This window comes from Symphalangus syndactylus, chromosome 5 (genome assembly GCF_028878055.3).
Source record: "Symphalangus syndactylus isolate Jambi chromosome 5, NHGRI_mSymSyn1-v2.1_pri, whole genome shotgun sequence".
Classification (NCBI taxonomy): Eukaryota; Metazoa; Chordata; class Mammalia; order Primates; family Hylobatidae; genus Symphalangus; species Symphalangus syndactylus.
The window spans coordinates 136,804,882-136,825,666 of NC_072427.2; the positions used below are offsets into that span (position 1 = coordinate 136,804,882).

General features: G+C 44.5%; 1 protein-coding gene across 41 annotated transcripts in view; it reads right to left on the reverse strand.

Annotated features, from left to right (window-relative positions):
• Window positions 1–16,149: 16,149 nt before the first annotated feature.
• Window positions 16,150–20,785, reverse strand: part of PLEKHA5 (pleckstrin homology domain containing A5) — a 253,151-nt gene continuing 248,515 nt past the window's right edge. For all 41 annotated transcript variants that reach the window (XM_055280463.2, XM_063640758.1, XM_055280466.2 and 38 more), the window contains one exon: window positions 16,150–17,027. Coding sequence is in view for 6 of the 41 variants with exons in the window: in XM_055280466.2 (XP_055136441.2) it covers window positions 16,993–17,027 (35 nt within the window). In the remaining 35 variants the exon portion in view is untranslated. The remainder of the gene's footprint in view (window positions 17,028–20,785) is intronic.

Sequence of the window (20,785 nt, forward strand, 5' to 3'; positions counted from 1 at the left end):
GGCTGGTCTCGAACTCCTGACCTCAGGTGGTCCACCTGCCTCAGCCTCCCAAAGTGCTGGGATTACAGGCGTGAGCAACCTTGCCCGGCCTAGCATTCCAGAGATAACTATATCCTGATTTTGCCATTTAAACTTTTCCACAGGTCTTTATATTTTTACAATGTTTATGTGTCCATATATGTGTGTGTATATTTTCATGAATATTTTATGCTTATATAGATAAAATTACATTGTATGTATCCTTCTGTCACTTGCTCCCTACCCCTAGCCCACTAATCTTACATCTGTGTGAAATTTTCATGCAGAGACATGTCATCCAAGTCTGTTTATTTTCAGTGCAACATAACCTTTTCATTGTATGAATATACAAAAGTGACACAGTTATCTATTCAAAAGGCCAATCTGGTCCTGTCAATCTCCTACTTAAAATACCTCAGGGCCGGGCGTGGTGGCTCAAGTCTGTAATCTCAGCGCTGTGGGAGGCCGAGGCCGGTGGATCACCTGAGGTCGGAAGTTTGAGACCAGCCTGACCAACATGGAGAAACCCCGTCTTTACTAAAAATACAAAATTAGCCGGGCGTGGTAGCACATGTCTGTAATCCCAGCTACTTGGGAGGCTAAGGCAGGAGAATCGCTTGAACCAAGGAGGCAGAGGTTGTGGTGAGCTAAGATTGTGCCATTGCACTCCAGTCTGGGCAACAAGAGCAAAACTCTGTCTCCAGAAAAAAAAAAAATGCCGGGCACAGTGGCTCACTCCTGTAATCCCAGCACTTTCGGAGGCCGAGGTGGGCAGATCATGAGGTCAGGGGATCGAGACCATCCTGGCTAACACAGTGAAACCCCGTTTCTACTAAAAATAAAAAAAAAATTGGCCGGGCGTGGTAGCAGGCTCCTGTAATTCCAGCTACTTGGGAGGCTGAGGCAGGATAATTGTTTGAACCTGGGAGGCAGACATTGCTGTGAGCTGAGATCACGCCATTGCACTCCAGCCTGGGCAACAAGAGCAAAACATATACATATTTTTTCCAGCTGGAGCTGGAAGATTGCTAGAGTTTAGGAGTTTGAGACCAGCCTGGGCAACATAGTGAGACCTTGTCTCTACAAAAAAATTAAAAAATTAGCCGGGTGTAGTGGCGTGAGCCTATAGTCCCAGTTACGCAGTAGGCTGAGGTGGGAGGATTGCTTGATCCCAGGAGGTTGAGGCTGAAGTAAGAAGTAAGCCATGATCATGCTACTGCACTCCAGCCTGGGTGACACAGTGAGACCCTGTTCACAAAAAAAGAAAGAGAGAGACGGCTGGGTGCGGTGGCTCATGCCTGTAATCCCAGCACTTTGGGAGGCCAAGGTGGGCGGATCACCTGATGTCGGGAGTTTGAGACCAGCCTGACCAACATGGAGAAACTCCGTCTCTACTAAAAATACAAAATTAGCCAAGCGTGGTGGTGCATGCCTGTAATCCCAGCTACTCGGGGGGCTGAGGCAGGGGAATCGCTTGAACGCAGGAGCCAGAGGTCGCAGTGAGCCGAGATGGCGCCATTGCACTCCAGCGTGGGCAACAAGAGCAAAGCTCCTTCTCAAAAAAAAAAAAAAAAAAAAAAAGGAGATACAAATATTAGCTGGGTGTGGCGGCACATGCCTGTAATCCCAGCTACTCAGGAGGCTGAGGCATGAGAATCACTTGAACCGAGGAGGCAGAGGTTGCAGTGAGCTGAGATCGTACCACTGCACTCCCGCCTGGGCAACAGAGCAAGATTCTGTCTCAGAAATAAAGTAAAATAAAAGAAAATAAAAATAGATTTTAAACAATATATTCTTTGGGGGTTTCATCATACATTTATGAAGATTCTCAGTGAGTTCTATTGCTGGCTGTGACCTTCACAGTTCTCTTCAGTTCAACCTGATGCCTGATGCACCTTCTGATCCTTGCTCCCTTCTGCCTCCAATCCTCAAGCTTGTAGCCTTTTTACTGCTTCCAGATTTCCTTCCTTTAAATTTTTTTTTCTTTTACTTTTGTAAAAGGAGGCAGATGTGCCACGGATTATATGTTGTTTCCACAAAATGTATCTGCTGAGTCTACTTTTGGTCCATCCACAGGAATCTTACGAGAACTGGTTATTGTCTCTCTGAAAGCAATCACAGTCCTTCTTAGAATCTCCCAGAACATTTTAGCCCAGATGGTGCTAAGGCCCAAAGCCTAGTGTTCTCTTCAGATCAAGATAGTAGACAAGATAATAGACTCATGCTATGCTGCTATTATTTTTTTAGGGCTAGGTTTGATTTTAAAATGTAACTGTGGCCGGGCGCGGTGGCTCAAGCCTGTAGTCCCAGCACTTTGGGAGACTGAGGCAGGTGGATCATAAGGTCAGGAGATCGAGACAATCCTGGCTAACACGGTGAAACCCCGTCTCTACTAAAAATACAAAAAAATTAGCCGGGCGTAGTGGCGGGCGCCTGTAGTCCCAGCTACTCGAGAGGCTGAGGCAGGAGAATGGCGTGAACCTGGGAGGCGGAGCTTGCAGTGAGCTGAGATCGCGCCACTGCACTCCAGCCTGGGCGACAGAGTGGGACTCCGTCTCAGAAAAAAAAAAAAAAAAAAAAAAGAAAAAAAAGTAACTGTGTAAGTTGTCTATTACAATGTTTTAAATCAACTATGAGTCATTCCAAAAAACAAGCAAACAAACCAAATCACTGGAAACTCAAAGGAGAGCCTGTTTTATGTTGATGTTCCTGAGATTTCCTCAGAGATGATACATTCACACTATCAAATTCTTCCAGACCATTTCACAAATAAGTTTTTACTTAGCATCCTGACCCATGACTTTCTTTTTGGCATGCCGATCAGTCTTCCTTCAAAAACAGCTTCTACATGATTGTGCGCTGAGCCGATTCCTGAAATAATTATCACTTTGTTTTACCAAGTGAGCTTTAGTCAGGCAACTGGGGATGTGCTGGAGTGTGTCCTCTTAGAAATACAAGTGAAATGTAACAGATTGCCAATAGCTATATTTTCCAAAATGGCTTATTTATGGTTTTCCCTTTAAACTTGGCTTTGACTCAACCCAGAAAGTTTTACAGCTAACATTTAGAGGTCACTTGGGGGGCAGAAGGCATCGTCAGGTTGATTTTAACTGACTAGTTTATCTCCAGTTTCTGGCCCAATGGGAAACTAAAAATGGAAATTTACTTTCTGCTCTTTATTCTAAAACAAAGATGTGATTGCTTGCCAAAAATAAATCATAGAATGTGGAAGTGTTTAAAGAAGATCCAGAATGAACATTATCATGTATATCCAGGCTTTTCTGTGAATGAATAGTATACACGTCTCTTTAACAAAATGGGATCCTGCAGGACATATTGTTTTATAATCTGCCCTTTTTGCTACATATACAGTGAAGAGCTTTTCATAGATTAACTACACCATACAATAAGGGACAACATGCACTGGATAGTCTGTGGTTTATTGAACCAGTTCCCTGCAGGTGACATTTAGTGTGTGAGGTGGATGTTACTTTGTGGGATATTTTTTGCAGCGTGGCTCACTCAACACCCATTTCAACTCTTTTCTCCTTGCCTTTCTCTATTCTAAAGTCTGGGAAGAGAAACACTTGTTTTCCCAGACACCCCGACGGCTAGGGTGGCCATGTCATTTGGTTCTGGCCAGTGAGAATGTGAGACTGTGTTGAGACCACTCAATATGACGTAGCACACCTGCTCACCAAAATGTGTGTGGATTTCTCCCCACCAGCCCTCCAAGCAAACCTCCAGCAGATTCTCCAGCGCATACCAGCTAGGTGTCCTCTAATTCAATTCTGACACTACATACCTGGAGATAGCGTCCGTTCCCACAAGTGGAGGCATCAGCCCCACTAAAACTGCCTCCACCTCGATGCCAATCACAAGTCCATGCCACCTCAGACTTTCTGACTGGCTACAAATCAGGGTTCCCATGACCCTCTCCTTGGGTTTGATTAATTTGCTAGGAGGGCTCACAGAACTCAGGGAAACACTTACATCGATGGTTTATAATAAAGGATACACATGAAGAGATGGCAGAGGGTGAGGTGTGGGGTAAGGGGTGCGGAGCTTCCACACCCTCTCCAGAAACCTCCATACATTCAGTCATCTGGAAGTTCATCAGACCGTGTCTTTTATGGAGGCTTCATGGAATAGGCAAGATTGATTCAATCATTGACCATTGCTGATCAACTTAACCTTCAGGCTTTCTCCCTTCCCCACAGGTCTAGGGGTGGGGCTGAGAGGTCCAACCCTTTAGTCCTTTAGTTATCTAGTTGGTTCCCCGACAACGAATCCCCAACCAGAGCCTATCTGGGATCCCCAGCTATGAGTCTTCTCATTAGCAGACAAAATACACTCTTTGGCTAAAAGTGGTTGCTCACGCCTGTAATCCAGCACTGTGGGAGGCTGAGGCGGGAAGACTGCTTGAGCCCAGGAGTTCGAGACCAACCTGGGTAACATCACAAGACCTCGTCCCTACAAAACAAACAAACAAAATAAAATCACATGAAGAGGAAGGAAAAAGAAGAGAAAAGAAAAAGAAGTAAAAACAACAACAACAACAACAACAAAAAACACCAAAAGAAACAAAAACCTAACCAGGTGAGGCAGCGTTCACCTATGGTCCCAGCTACGCAGGAGGCTGAGGTAGGAGGATTGCTTGGACCCAGGAAGTCAGGAAGTCAAGGCTGTAGTCAGCTGTGATTGCTCCACTGCACTCCAGCCTGGGTGATGGAGCAAGATCCTGTCTCAAAAAACACTCATTACTATGGAGATTCCAAGAATTTTAGGAGCAGGAAACCAGAAGAAGACCTAATATATATTTCACCACAGCACAGAGACATAAAAGGAGACAGCTGATAATGCCTCTTCGGCTTCCCGTTCTGCGCAGGTGGCAATGCCTGAGTTGGAGCAATCACTGCTGATAGAACAGGGAGAGAGGGACTTGGCTTCTTCATAGCATCCTGGAGTCTCCAGCAAGCCCTGCACTCCCTCCCCACGTTGGGCTTCTTATGGCATGAAGTAAGTAGGCCCTGTATTTATTTATTTACTTACTTATTTTATTTTATTTTTTTGAGGCAGAGTCTTGCTCTGTCACCCAGGCTGGAGTGCAGTGGTGCAATCTTGGCTCACTGCAACCTCCTGAGTAGCTGGGACTACAGGCGTGTGCCACCATGCCTGGCTAATTTTTGTATTTTTTGATAGAGACGGGGTTTTGCCACGTTGCCTAGGCTGGTCTTGAACTCCTGACCTCAGGTGATCTGCCCGCCTTGGCCTCCCAAAGTGCTGGGATTACTACAGGCGTGAGCCACCGCACCTGCAAGGCCAGAGATAAGTAGACCCTGTATTTAAACCACATCTAAAACAAACTGCAAAATGCCTCTGGGTCCTCACCAGGTGATTTCTTGGAGATCTATTCCCAGAAGTAGAATTGCTGGGTCAAAGAGGATACATTTGTAAGGCTTTGGAAAGGTTTTATCAATTACACTCCCATCATTCCCATATGAGTACATCCCTCTCCCTACATCCTGCCAACTCTGTGCATTATCACTCTCCTTCATCTTTTCCAATCTGATGGGTAAAAAAGGATATCTCATCAGTTTAATTTGCATATCTTTGATTACCACAGATACTGAGCATCTGTTCATCTGTTTATCCAATGCTTGTATTTCTTCTTTTGTAAACTTCAAGTTAGGGAATTTGACTAGAAGCAGCTGCTGCCCTCATCTTTGCTTATGGACAGTTTTCAGGGATATGGCTAGAAGCCAACCGGTTTGAAATGTTAGCAAATCCATTATGTCCCTGCTATTTTCCAGAGGGTATTACAGGCATTGACTCTGTCTCAGGCCTGCTCTTTGGCCTGCTTTCAGATGCCGTACAACCCCCAAAACACTTGGCAAAAATCTAGGTGAGAAAAAAAAAGCTGGGGTTCCTTCAGCATCTGCTACTTAAGGCATATATGCTGAACAAGTTTCTGGACAGCTTTGGTTGCTACTTCAAACACAGTGTGACAAATCTTTCATTTTCTTATGTTGGGTAGACCCAGATAGCCTAATAAGGCAAAGAACAGTAATTTCTTATAAGCAACACAAATGCCTCCACATAAATCACACATTTCAAGTAATATGATAATTTGGATAGATAACATGGATTTTTTTCGTGGGCGCTAGTCCATTTTGACATAGAATAACAAGTCAAGTCTTCATCGATTTTTTTTTTTTTTTTTTTTTTTTGAGATGGAGTCTCGCTCTGTCGCCCAGGCTGGAGTGCAGTGGCGCAGTCTTGTCTCACTGCAAGCTCCGCCTCCCGGGTTCACGCCATTCTCCTGCCTCAGCCTATAATTCCAGCACTTTGGGAGGCCGAGGCGGGCAGATCACCTGAGGTCAGAAATTTGAGACCAGCCTGGCCAACGTGGTGAAACCGCATCTATACTAAAAATACAAAAATTAGCCGGGCATGGTGTCAAGCGCCTGTAATCCTAACTATTCGGGAGGCTGAGGTAGGAGAATCGCTTGAAACCGGGAGGCAGAGGTTGCAGTGAGCCGAGATCATGCCATTGCACTCCAGCCTGGGCGACAAGAGCAAAACTCTGTCTCGCGCGCGCGCACGCACACACACACACACACACACACACGCAGACTACCGCTGATTTGGAAGCGGCAACAGTGATTGGCATCTTCCTTGGGAAGATGGGCTAATATTATTTTTTTGTCTTTGTTTTTTGAGACAGGGTCTCACTTTGTCACCCAGGCTGGAGTGCAGCGATGCAATCATGGCTCACTGCAGCCTTGACCTCTCAAGCCCAAGCAATCCTCCTACCTCAGCCTCCCAAGTAAGTGGGACCACAGGCGTGTCCCACCACGCCCGGTTAGTTTTTTTTTTTTTTTTATTATTTATTTATTTTATTTTTTTATTTTTTTTTTTTGAGACGGAGTCTTGCTCTTTCGCCCAGGCTGGAGTGCAGTGGCACAATCTCGGCTCACTGCAAGCTCCGCGTCCCGGGTTCACGCCATTCTCCTGCCTCAGCCTCTCCGAGTAGCTGGGACTACAGGCACCCGCCACCACGCCCGGCTAATTTTTTGTATTTTTAGTAGAGACGGGGTTTCACCGTGGTCTCGATCTCCTGACCTTGTGATCCGCCCGCCTCAGCCTTTTTTTTATTATTTATGTTGCAGAGACAGAGTCTCTGTATGTTGCCCAGGCTGAGATGAGCTGATATCTTCTATTTGCACCTCCAGATCTCACATTTTTCAGCTGTGCCCTCTCACGGGAGGCCAGCCTGTGTGGACTATATGGGTAGTTCTCAAACTTTTGGGGTCTCAGGATTCTCACATGCTTAACAACTATTGAGGATCCTAGATAGCTTGTTTGTGTAGGTTACATCTATATGTATTCACTGCAGTGGAAGTGAAAACTGAGAAATGTTTAAAATATTTCCTCATTCATCTAAAATAACAATAAACCTGCTATAACTTAATACAAATAACATACTTTTTTTTTTTTTTTTTGAGACGGAGTCTCGCTCTGTTGCCCAGGCTGGAGTGCAGCGGCGCGATCTCGGCTCACTGCAAGCTCCGCCTCCCGGGTTCACGCCATTCTCCTGCCTCAGCCTCTCCGAGTAGCTGGGACTACAGGCGCCCGCCACCACGCCTGGCTAATTTTTTGTATTTTTGGTAGAGACGGGGTTTCACCGTGGTCTCGATCTCCTGACCTCGTGATCCGCCCGCCTCGGCCTCCCAAAGTGCTGGGATTACAAGCGTGAGCCACCGCGCCCGGCCGCAAATAACATACTTTTTAATAAAAAAAAAACTCTATGTTCCAAAACAAAACTGAGAAGATGGACACTGTTTTTCACTTTTATAACTTACTTTAAAATCTGGGTTAATAGAAGACAGATATTCACGTCTGGTTCTGCATTCAATCTGCTGAGATATCACAGGCCATGCAGCCTTTCGGAAACTCCACTGTTCACTATTGAAAGAATGAGTAAAAAAGGCAAATAACATGTTACCATTACTATGAAAACAGTTGTGACTTCATGGGATTTCCTGAAAAGGTCTTGGAGATCCCCAGCAGTTCCTGGAAGCACCCAACAGAACTCCTGTGACCTGTGAATCCTATTGGGTTCAGCCAGTGGGAGCCCCAGTAAGAAATTGTGACAAGGAAGCATGCCATCCAAATATTTATTCTCTTGGCTCGATCCTTGTAGAGATTGCCCACACCGAGGCTGGCTGTGTCTCTTGAAAAGAGCGTAAGGGCTTCTCTCAAATGACTGTTTCCTATGGATTCCAGTTACTCCTCCCCTCTTCCCTTTGGGCCTAGGAGTGAAAACAGCTCTTGGATTATCAATCTTCAGTCCTTCTATACTCTGTGCATACCTTTGTAAATAAACACTCCTGAATTTATCCCCACAAATAAAACAAAAATCCAATAAACAACACAGAGACTTACTATATGCCAATTCTCAAAGTGACTAGAACTCAGAGTGATGTTGGACTATCAGCATTAGTATTACCTGGGAACTTATTAGAAGGCAAATTCTTGGATCTCCCTCCAGACTGACTGAATAAGGTATTTTAGGGACGAGGCAATAGCAAAGTTTTAAAAGGCCCTTCCGGTGAGTCTGATGCATTCTAAATTGTGACCAGTTTTGTTTGTTTTTTGAGACGGAGTTTTGCTCTTGTTGCCCAGGCTAGTGTGCAATGGCGCGATCTCGGCTCACCGCAACCTCCGCCTTCTGGGTTCAAGCAATTCTCCTGCCTCAGACTCCCAAGTAGCTGGGAATACAGGTGCCCGCCACCATGCCCGGCTACTTTTGTATTTTTAGTAGAGACGGGGTTTTGCCATGTTGGTCAGACTGGTCTCGAACTCCTGACCTCAGGTGATCTGCCCGCCTTGGCCTCCCAAAGTGCTGCGATTACAGGCATGAGCCATGGCTCCTGGCATGTGACCCAGTTTTAAAATGCTGATTAACAGCTGGGCACGGTGGCTCATGCCTGCAATCCCAGCACTTTGGGAGGCCAAGGCGGGTGGATGGCTAACATAGTGAAATCCCGTCACTACTAAAAATACAAAAAAATTAGCCGGGCATGGTGGCGGGCGCCTGTAGTCCCAGCTACTCAGGAGGCTGAGGCAGAAGAATGGCGTGAACCCGGGAGGCAGAGCTTGCAGTGAGCTGAGATTGCGCCACTGCACTCCAGCCTGGGTGACAGAGTGAGACTCCGTCTCAAATAAGTAAATAAATAAAAATTAAATGCTGATTAAATAAGATGATTAATAACAGTGCCCTGGTAAACTTAGAAACAATTACAGTTAGATGAGGTTAGCCTTAGTGAATAACGGCTAATGGTAGCAAGTATTTATATGCTGCTAGGCACTATTCTACACCTGATGTGTTAACGTATTTAGCCTTTACAACCATATATTGTAATAACTCTTAGTAGACTGTTACGGTTTGAGTATTAGTCCACTCCAAAACTCATGTCGAAATTTAATTCTCAAAGTGGCAGGGGCGTTTGAGAGAGACGACTGGATCATGAGGCCAGGGATTCATTTATTCGTGGGTTGATGAATGAATGGTTTATCAGTGGAGAACTGTCAGCTTCGTAAGTGGAAGACAGACCTGAGCCAGCGTGTCAGCATGGTGACATGCTCTGCCTCTCATTGTGTGTGATGCCCTGAGCCTCCCTAGCATACCCACCAGCAACAAAGCCCTCGCCAGACCACAGCCTCTTGACCTTGGACTTCTCAGTCTCCAGAACTGTAAGAAATATATTCCTTTTCTTTATAACATACCATTTTAGCTGTTCTGTTATAAGCAACAGAAAACAAACTAAGACACAGACCAATTTTGTGGAAAAACTTACGTTTTGGAAGGATGAATACCTTGGCCTGAGGACACACAGTAAAAGTGGCAGAGCTCAGTTCCAACTCAGGTAGCCTAGCACCAGCCTCTGTGCTCCTCCCCACTATACAATGAGGCCCCATGGCAGCAACAAGGGTGTTCTGGAGGAACTCAGGCTTCCTGGCAACAGAGTTGGTGGTGGGTCCCTCCTGCCAAGCTAGAATAATCGCCTATACTGTTTCCCACACCGGAAGAATGAAGATGAAGCTCCTTCTAGGGAAGGGCTGGAATGAGTGAGCCTTCACTCAAAGAGATTGGGTAGGCTTTTCTGAATCTAGTTAATAGAGGACTCGAGGGACTTTCCAGTAAGCTGGTGAGTCACTGAGCCCCGGGACATAGCTGGGGTTCTATCTCCTGTACTTAAATGTGTTGTCTCAGGCTTGAATTACATAAACTAGTCCTGCCGTATTTTCTCCATGCCTTTCACACGGCCTTTTACTTTGTTTTAGGTTGACTTTTCACTGTAAATAATTTTATTTTATTTTTTTATTTTTATTTTTATTTTTTTTGAGACGAGTCTCGCTCTGTCGCCCAGGCTGGAGTGCAGTGGCGCAATCTCGGCTCACTGCAAGCCCCGCCTCCCGGGTTCACGCCATTCTCCTGCCTCAGCCTCTCCGAGTAGCTGGGACTACAGGCGCCCGCCACCACGCCCGGCTAATTTTTTGTATTTTTAGTAGAGACGGGGTTTCACCGTGGTCTCGATCTCCTGACCTCGTGATCCACCCACCTCGGCCTCCCAAAGTGCTGGGATTACAAGCGTGAGCCACCGCGCCCGGCAATAATTTTAAAATTAAATAAAAATTTAAATGTTCTGCTTTTAAAATACCAATCATACACTTTAAAGATTTATTTTCAACCTATCCATGAAGGATTTGATCCATTTTTCAGAAACAGTTCTGGGAAAACTCCTTCCAAATGACTTTAGCATAACAAAAAAATCATTTGTTCCTGCATTAAGTGAATCAGTTTATTCCTTACACATTCATACAGTTGCTCAAAAGTGAGTCTCTCTGCCATGTGCTAAATCTATATAAAACTGTTTTGGGCCAGGCACAGCGGTTCATGCCTGTAATCCCAGTACTTTGGGAGGTTGAGGTGAGAAGCTCGCCTGAGCCTAGGAGTTTGAGACCAGCCTGGGCAACATGGTGAAACCCATCTCTACAAGAAGTATGAAAATTAGCCGGGTGTGGTGGCGCGTGCCTGTAGTCCCGGCTACTCGGAGGCTGAGGTAAGAGGATCGCTCGGGCCTGGGAGGCAAAGGTTGCAGTGAGCCAATATTGAGCCACTGCACTCCAGCCTGAGTGACAGAGCAAAACTGTCTCAAAAACCAAAACAAAACAAAACCTTTTTACGGGTAAAGTGAGAAGTATGCACAAATCAATAAACTTACAAATATTTTAGAGGCCAAATAGTCTGGGATAGCTTTCTTCAAATCAGTACACAGAAACATCTCAAGGGTTTGTGAGCAAGAATAATTTTTTTTTTTTTGAGATGGAGTCTCGCTCTGTCACTCAGGCTGGAGTGCAGTGGCGCAGTCTCGGCTCACTGCAAGCTCCGCCTCCCAGGTTCACGCCATTCTCCTGCCTCAGGCTTCCAAGTAGCTAGGACTACAGGCGCCCGCCACCACGCCCGGCTAATTTTTTGTAATTTTAGTAGAGATGGGGTTTCACCATGTTAGCCAGGATGGTCTCGATCTCCTGACCTCGTGATCTACCTGCCTTGGCCCCCCAAAGTGCTGGGATTACAGGCGTGAGCCACCGTGCCCGGCTGCAAGAATAATTTTCATAATTTTCTTGAACTCAGTATCTACTTACCTTCTCTCCGATTTCCTGCCCCAAGGCTCCAGAGATGCTGTGATGAGTTTTTTTTTTTTTTTTTTTGAGACGGAGCTGAAGTGCAATGGCATTATCTCGGCTCACCGCAAACTCCACCTCCCAAGTTCAAGTGATTCTCCTGCCTCAGCCTCCCGAGTAGCTAGGATTACAGGCATGTGCCACCACGCGCGGCTAATTTTGTATTTTTAGTAGAGGTGGGGTTTAACCATGTTAGTCAGGCTGGTCTCGAACTCCTGACATCAGGTGATCCACCTGCCTCAGCCTCCCAAAGTGCTGGGATTACCAGCATGAACCACCGCGTCCCGCCCCACATGAGCTCTTCTTTACACATGAAAAACTTACTTCTCTTAATCATACTTACCTCAGGGTGTAAAATCCTCCAGGGTGGTGAGAAGTGAATGACTATAACGTCCAAGTAACAAGATTTCACAGAAATGGATGGATGGGATTAGAAATAACTAAAGTCATTAAATTTAACATATCATAATTTATTGTGACAAAGTATGAGAGAAATAAAGTAAAAATAAAAGTTCAAGAAGAAAAAGGAATGATGTAAAATCCCTATTATAAAAGGTATAGGACCAGGTGTGGTGGCTTCACGCTTGTAATCCCAGCACTTTGGGAAGCTGAGGCGGGCAGATCACCTGAGGTCAGGAGTTCGAGACCAGCCTGGACAACATGGTGAAAGCCCGTCTCTACTAACACTACAAAAAAATTAGCCAGGAGTGGTGGCAGGTGCCTGTATTCTCAGCTACTCAGGAGGCTGAGGCAGGAGAGTTGCTTGAACCCTGGAGGCAGAGGTTGCAGTAAGCTGGGATTTTGCCATTGCACTCCAGCCTGGGCGACAGAGCAAAACTTCATCTCAAAAAAAAAAAAGGCAGTATTGACAGTATGTCGGAACTTGCATCCTTTTCTTGTTTTTTTTTGAGGCTGAGTTTTGCTGTATTGCCTAGGCTGGAGTACACTGATATGATCCTGGCTCACTGCAACCTCCGCCTCCTGGGTTCAAGGAATTCTCCTGCCGCAGCCTCCCGAGTAGCTGGGATTACAGGCACCCCCAACCATGCCTGCCCAAATTTTGCAGTTTTAGTAGAGACGAGGTTTCATCATGTTGGCCAGGCTGGTCTCGAACTCCTGACCTCAAGTGATCCGCCCACCTTGGCCTGGCGTGAGCCACCGCGCTTGGCCTTTTTCTTCTACTTGAATTTATGAAAAGTTGTAGATGTCAACTTGAAAACGTACAAGGAGGTACAGAATTGGTTTTTGTTATTTGCTTTTTTTAGAGACAAGGCCTTGCTCTGTCACCCAGGCTGGAGTACAGTGGTGCAATCAAAGCTTACTGCAACCTTTATCTCCCAGGCTCCAGTGATCCTCCTGCTTTGGCCTCCTGAGTAGCTAGGACTACAGGCATGCACCACTGTACCCAGCTAATTTTTTTATTATTTTTGTAGAGACGGGTTCTCACTATGTCAGCCAGGCTGGTCTTGAACTCCTGGCCTCAAGTGATCCTCCCATCCCAGCCTCCCAAAGTGCTGGGATTACAGGTGTGAGACACTGCACCCAGCTGAGTTTTTAAAAGCCATCTTGAGGGTATGCCAGCAAAAGAACGTTACATTTCATTTTAGATCACCGTAGCAGTATGACTGTCATCTTTCTATAAACTGGGGGTAGGTGGGTATGAGGGACTTGTAAAGCCATCAACGCAACAGGACACTGAGCACTAAGACAGCCATCAGCTCACCAGGATAGTGAGCACTAAGAACTTCAGAGCAAGCTTCCAAGCCTCTGGGAAGTAGCTCCCTCATGCTGATTTCCCCACCTCAAGTAAAGGCCCTGCCAACCTGTCTGCCTTCCTTACCATTAGTCTCCACACTTCCTGGACTGTGTGTGCACCACTCCAGTAAGGGGGAGTTAGATAAGGCGAACTCTAGGTAAGATAGAAGGTACCGATCTAATTAAAAATTTTGAAGAACTAGTATTCCTTTTTGTTTTAGCATGTAATAAGCATCTGTGCTGACTTACTGTTTTTGTGTTTTTTTTGAGACAGAGTTTCGTTGTGTCGCCCAAGCTAGAGTGCAGTGATGCGATCTTGTCTCACCACAACCTCGGGTTCAAGCAATTCTCCTGCCTCAGCCTCCCAAGTAGCTAGGATTACAGGCACGTGCCACCATGCCTGGCTAATTTTTATATTTTTAGTAGAGACAGGATTTCACCATGTTGGCCGGGCTGGTCTCGAATTCCCGACCTCAGGTGATCCACCCGCCTCAGCCTCTCAGAGTGCCGGGATTACAGGCGTAAGCCACCATGCCCGATGGACTTACTGTTTGTGAATAAACGATATTCATCTGGCTTTCTGAAATGTTGACAAGAATCACAACTAGTTCATGCTGCTTTCTCCGTATTTCCTAGGCTTCTAGGGATCCCAGTAAGGAAGATTTTTCCTTCTTGGAATAGTTTAAAAATGTCGTGCTTAATAAAACCAAAGAGACACACACACACATACTCCCTTCCCACAAAAACCCAAATAAGGTTGGGCATGGTGGCTCACGCCTGTAATCCTAGCACTTTGGGAGGCCAAGGCAGGTGTATCACAAGGTCAGGAATTTGAGACCAGCCTGGCTAACATGGTGAAACCCCATCTCTATTAAAAATACAAAAATTAGGCCAGGCTCGGTGTAATCCCAGCACTTTGAGAGGCTGCGGTGGGTGGATCACGAGGTCAAGAGATCGAGACCATCCTGGCCAACATGGTGAAACCCCATCCCTACTAAAAATACAAAAATCGGCTGGGCACGGTGGCTCACGCCTGTAATCCCAGTACTTTGGGAGGCCAAGGCGGGTGGATCACGAGGTCAGGAGATTGAGACCATCTTGGCTAACATGGTGAAACCCCGTCTCTACTAAAGAATACAAAATATTAGCCGGGCATGGTGGTGGGCACCTGTAGTCCAAGCTACTCAGGAGGCTGAAGCAGGAGAATGGCGTGAACCCGGGAGGTGGAGCTTGCAGTGAGCAGAGATTGTGCCACTGCACTCCACCTGGGTGACAGAGCGAGACTCCGTCTCAAAAAAACAAAACAAAAAAATACAAAAATCAGCTGGGCGTGGTGGCGGGCTCCTGTAGTCCCAGCTACTCGGGAGGCTGAGACAGGAGAATCCCTTGAACCCAGTAGGCGGAGGCTGCAGTGAGCTGAGATCAGGCCTCTGCACTCCAGCCTGGTGACAGACCGAGACTCCATCTCAAAAAATCCCCCCAAAAACCCCCAAAATGAGCCTGTAATCCCAGCTACTCAGGAGGCTGAGGCAGGAAAATTGCTTGAACCCAGGAGGCAGAGGTTGCAGTGAGCTGAGATCACGCCACTACACTCCAGCCTGCGTGACAGAGCAAGACTCCATCTCAAAAAAAAATAATAAATAAAAATAAAAAAAACCCAAACAAAACCCGAATAATAGCAATTGTTCCCCAACACACTGACAAAAGATCTGAAACAATCATTGTATCATGACTAAAGGGAAATAATAATTTGGTGACTATTTCTTTTGAGAAGACTTTTGTGTGACATCTTTAGAGAAAGGTAGTATGTGTAAACATATTACACATATGTACATGGACACAGAAAGATGTCCATTTTTAACTTCTGTTTTCTTTCACCTACCAATATACATTGTATCTATTTTCATTTCATTGTGTTTGGAGAAGAATTTTTATACATTTGCATTTTGAATTAAATCTAAATCCTCTTCAACATAGGATGGGGAGGAAAAAAGACTGACTAATGCCAATTTAGTTTCAGCCATTTTATGCAGGAATCCAAAAGCATCAAATTTCCGTGTACTCTGGGAACAATATATAGCATGAACAAAAGGTTACAGAGGGAAGAAAATGTAATTGATTCTGAAGAGCGTGAACATCTGCAAAGAATGTATTGTAAGAGAAAATGATCTCTGAGGGTCCTACTTATGATGAAACGGTTTCTAGCTACCCATGTCAGACAAATAGCTGCCTTACACACCTCTTTCAAAGTCCAATCCCTAAACAGAGCAGGACTACTGATGCTTGAGGTTACTCTCTGAAACATGGAAGCAAATAGAAACGTGGTAAAAGACTTCACAAAACTAAACTCCTCTAGTGGTAATGAGCTAATGTAATGTACTAAGAGAAAAAGTCAGAAAAAACTATAGTCTGGTCAAAATTCTGTCATTAAATTGTGGCCAAGTCAATTTATCTCTTTGAGCCTCAAGGTCCTCAACTTCGACATGGGAGGGCTGGACCGACAAGGATCTTTTAAGATGTTGTCTAGGATTATAAAATTAACAGAGTACCTTTTCTTCTAGAGGTCTCTTGAGTCTTAAGACTTTCAATTTTGGATGGAAAGAACAAAAATTCTAACAATGATTTAAGAACATCAACATTTATTTTAACATGATAAAAAAGAAATGAGATATGAACATTTGCATTTAAACAATAGTAAGTAGCCTTTAATACATTACATGTGCTCATTGTATAATATATACACAATGAACATAATTACATTTGTACACAAACTAAGTACTGGATTTGAAAACCTGCTTATTGCTGTACACATGTATTCCAATGAAATATAAGCCCAGTACTTCAAAATACCTACACTTTGTTTTTTTTTTTTAAGAAAAGATAAGCGGTAACATTTGTGTTTAAGCTGACAGGAGTGTGGCAGTAACTGCTGACATTGCAATCTGACTGAGAAAGAATTATAGCAGAAAACAGGACATACTTCACTTAGCAATAAAATGGCACATTTTAAATATATATATATAAAATTTTTACAAATCAAGTGTGAAACAAAAGCACTGCAGTAGCCAAAATGGGAAGAAAAAAAAAAAAAAAGAAAACAAGCTTCATTGGAAATATTAACTAACTTTAGAAAATGAAAAGCAAAAAAATATATATATATATAAATTCGCCTAGACTTAAGAAACATCGAGATCTGGAAATCAGCAACTAAGTAAGCTCTGGCAATAGACTGCACATTAAAAGCACCTTTACTTATGTGCTCTGAAATCATAGCAGCAAGCTGGTGTCAGAATAATAACCTTGAGATTACGAAGTGTACATATGGGCCATTAAAGCTGTTTTGGAATAAACATTTTCCAGAAGTGATAAAATGATGCTCTGTGACCAAAAGCATCAGAACTATGAATTTCATAGATTTAAAATATACTGTACAATATCTTCTTACACTGCTGAAGGTCCATGTCTTTAGCTTTGAATGGTTTCAACAGAAGTCAGTATAGCTGAAAAATAAGAGAGAGGAAATTACTTTGACACCTGCAACGTTAATTAATTACCATTTCCCAAAGTAACTAAGGGTGACATTCTGTAACAACAGAACTGACAAGCATGGCCATGAAAATCCTAAAATACAATACAATCAAAGGATATTTTTCTTCATTTCCATAGCTTAATTCACAAAGCAAAGAAACATAATGCAATTTTTTTTTTTTTTTGAGACAAGGTCTCACTGTCGCCCAGGCTGGGGTGCAGTGGTGCGATCCCGGCTCTCTGCAACCTCTGCGTCCTGGGTTCAAGTGATTCTCCTGCCTCAGTCTCCCAACTAGCTGAGATTACAGGCATATATCACCATGCCTGGCTAATTTTTGTATTTTTAGTAGAGACAGGGTTTCACCATTTTGGCCAGGCTGGTCTCGAACTCCTGGCCTCAAGTGATCTGCCTGCCTTGGCCTCCCAAAGTGCTAGGATTACAGGCATGAGCCACTATACCCAACCCCACAAGGAAGCATAATGTAATGCAATTCTTCTTCCTTCCTCCTCTTCCTCCTTCTCTTCATTATTATTATTATTATTATTATTATTATTATTATTATCATTATTATTATCATTTTGGAGATGGAGTCTCGCTCCGTTGCCCAGGGTGGGGTGCAGTGGCACGATCTCGGCTCACTGCAACCTCCGCCTCCCGGGTTCCAGCAATTCTCTTGCCTCAGCCTCCTGAGTAGCTGGGACTACAGGTGCACGTTGCCACACCCAGCTAATTTTTTGTATTTTAGTAGAGATGGGGTTTCACCGTGTTGCCCAGGCTGGTCTCAAACTCCTGAACCCAGGCGATCCGCCTGCCTCGGCCTCCCAAAGTGCTAGGATTACAGGTGTGTGCCACTGCGCCTGGCCTTATTATTTTTGAGACTGAGTCTCGCTCTGTCGCCAGGCTGGAGTGCAGTGGCGCAATCTTGGCTCACTGCAACCTCCGCCTCCCGGGTTCAAGTGATTTTCCTGCCTCAGCCTCTAGAGTAGCTGAGACTACAGGTGCACGCCACCGCGCCCAGCTAATTTTTGTATTTTCGGTAGAGACGGAGTTTCAACCATGTTGGCCACGATGGTCTCGATCTCCTGACCTTGTGTTCCGCCCGCCTCGGCCTCACAAAGTGTTGGGATTACAGCCGTAAGCCACTGTGCCCGGCCAACATAATGCAATTATAAATAGCAATACAGAATAAAAAATGTACCGCCGGCAACGGCAACACCCTTTGGGTCCCTTCCATTTTAAGGGAGCTCTGTTTTCAGTCTATTAAATCTTGTAACTGCAAAAAAAAAAAAAAGAGTAGCAAACATAGCTGAATCCAAAAGATCAACAAAATGAGCAAACATTTGCATAACTCCACTAAAATATGTAATAATTATTGAGCTGCCTACATAGTAGTGTCATTTGTAAAGTTTTCCTAAATCCTGCCAAAACCACTAGTTCAGAAAGATGGCATATGCATAATAGGAAGATAAAAAATAATACAAGTTTTCATGCCTTTAGTTATTTGTGGTGGTTGCATACCATGAGACTAGAAAATATCTGACAATAATCATACCTCATTACAGTATGCCACTGCTCTTGGAATAAGAGGAAAACAAAATAAAATCTTATAACAATTTAAGGAACCTGGAAATATACTTGAGTTTTAACTGAATATCCTTTATCATTGGAAGGATATGCATACAGTCATAATGTTTATTGAATCAAAATATTATGTGAATGGCTCTTAATGTATATATTTTTCTACTAAGAGGTCATCAACTCTTTACACAGATGAAATCAAATGAGTCCAATGTTTATTTTTCCAATGTTTTGTGTTATTATGCCACCAGTAGCAACAGTCACCATTTTTTTTTTTTTGAGACAGAGTTTTGTTCTTGTTGCCCAGGCTGGAGTGCAATGGCATGACCTCGGCTCACTGCAACCACTGCCGCCGGGTTCAAGTGATTCTCCTGCCTCAGCCTTCCAAGTAGCTGGGATTACAGGCATGTGCCACCACGCCCAGCTAATTCTGTAATTTTAGTAGAGACTGGGTTTCTCCATGTTGGTCACGCTGGTCTTGAACTCTTGACCTCAGGTCATCTGCCTGCCTTGGCCTCCCAAAGTGCTGGGATTACAGGTGTGAGCCACCACGCCCAGATTTTTTTTTTTTTTTTTTGAGACAAAGTCTTGTTCTGTCACCCAGGCTGGAGTGCAATGGTGTGATCTTGGCTCACTGAAACCTCTGCCTCCCAGGTTCAAGCGATTCTCCTGTCTCAGCCTCCCAGGTAGCTGGGATTACAGGCACCTGACACCATGCCCAGCTAATTTTTGTATTTTTAAGTAGAGATGGGGTTTTACCATGTTGGCCAGGCTGGTCCTGAACTCCTGACCTCAAGTGATTCACCAGCCTTGGCCTCCCAAAGTGCTGGCATTACTGCACCTGTCCTCAACAGTCACTTCTACACATATTAAATTAAAAGTTTAAACACAGCCAGGCGTGGTGGCTCAATTTCGTAATCTCAGCACTTTGGAAGATTGAAGCGGGCAGAGCGCTTGAGCTCAGGAGTTTGAGATCAGCCTGGGCAACATGGCGAAACTCCTACTCTACAAAAAATACAAAAAATCAGCCAGGCTTGGTGGCACAGGCCTGTGGTCCCAGCTACTTGGGATGCTGTCATGGGAGGATCACTTAAGCCCAGGAGGGCAAGGCTCCAAGACCTCACCATTGCACTCCAGTGTGGGTGACAGGGTGAGACTTGATCTCAAAAAAAAAAAAAAAAAAAAAAAAAAAAAAAAAAAAAAGGCTTAAATACAAGTGACAAAGGCAAAACACAGATAAGACTATAACAATTAGGTTATTTGTAACTCCCAGCAAGCACTTCAATCCTGCACAGATACCAACTGACAAAAACAGAAGCCTCTTTGAGGTTCCAGGTAGACATAATCTCAAATAAAAGTTACAAATATGAAAAGACAACAAAAAACTTTGGGCTGAAAAAAAGGGCACAGATTATAGTTCCTACAAAAAGGTGTGAAAGGAAGTAGATTCCAGAAAACAGGATGGGAGGAAATATTTGCAAACTATGCATACGACAAAGGACTAATATCCAGAATCTGCAAGGAACTCAAAACAAATCAGCAACCAAATAATCCCATCAAAAAGTGGGCAAATGACATGAATAGGCATTTCTCAAAAGAAGATACACAAGGAGATGCCTCCTTATTCCTGCAAGAATGGCCATAATTGGCCGGGTGCAGTGGGTCACGCCAGCACTTTGAGAGGCCGAGGCGGGCGGATCATGAGGTCAAGAGATCGAGACCATACTGGCTAACGTGGTGAAACCCCATCTCTACTAAAAATACAAAAATTAGCTGGGTGTGGTGGCACACGCCTGTAGTCCCAGCTACTCGGGAGGCTGAGGCAGGAGAATCGCTTGAACCCTGGAGGAGGAGGTTGCAGTGAGCCAAGATCACGCCACTACACTCCAGCCTGGTGACACAGTGAGACTCCATCTCAAAAAAAAAAAAAAAAAAGAAAAAAAAAATGGCCATAATTTAAAAGTCAAAAAACAACAGATGTTGGTATGGATGTGGTGAGAAGGAAACACTTTTACACTACTGGTGGAAATGTAAACTAGTACAACCACTATGGAAAGCAGTGTGGAGATTCCTTAAAGAACTAAAAGTAGATCTACCATTTGATCCAGCAATCCCACTACTGGGTATCTACCCAAAAGAAAACAAGTCATT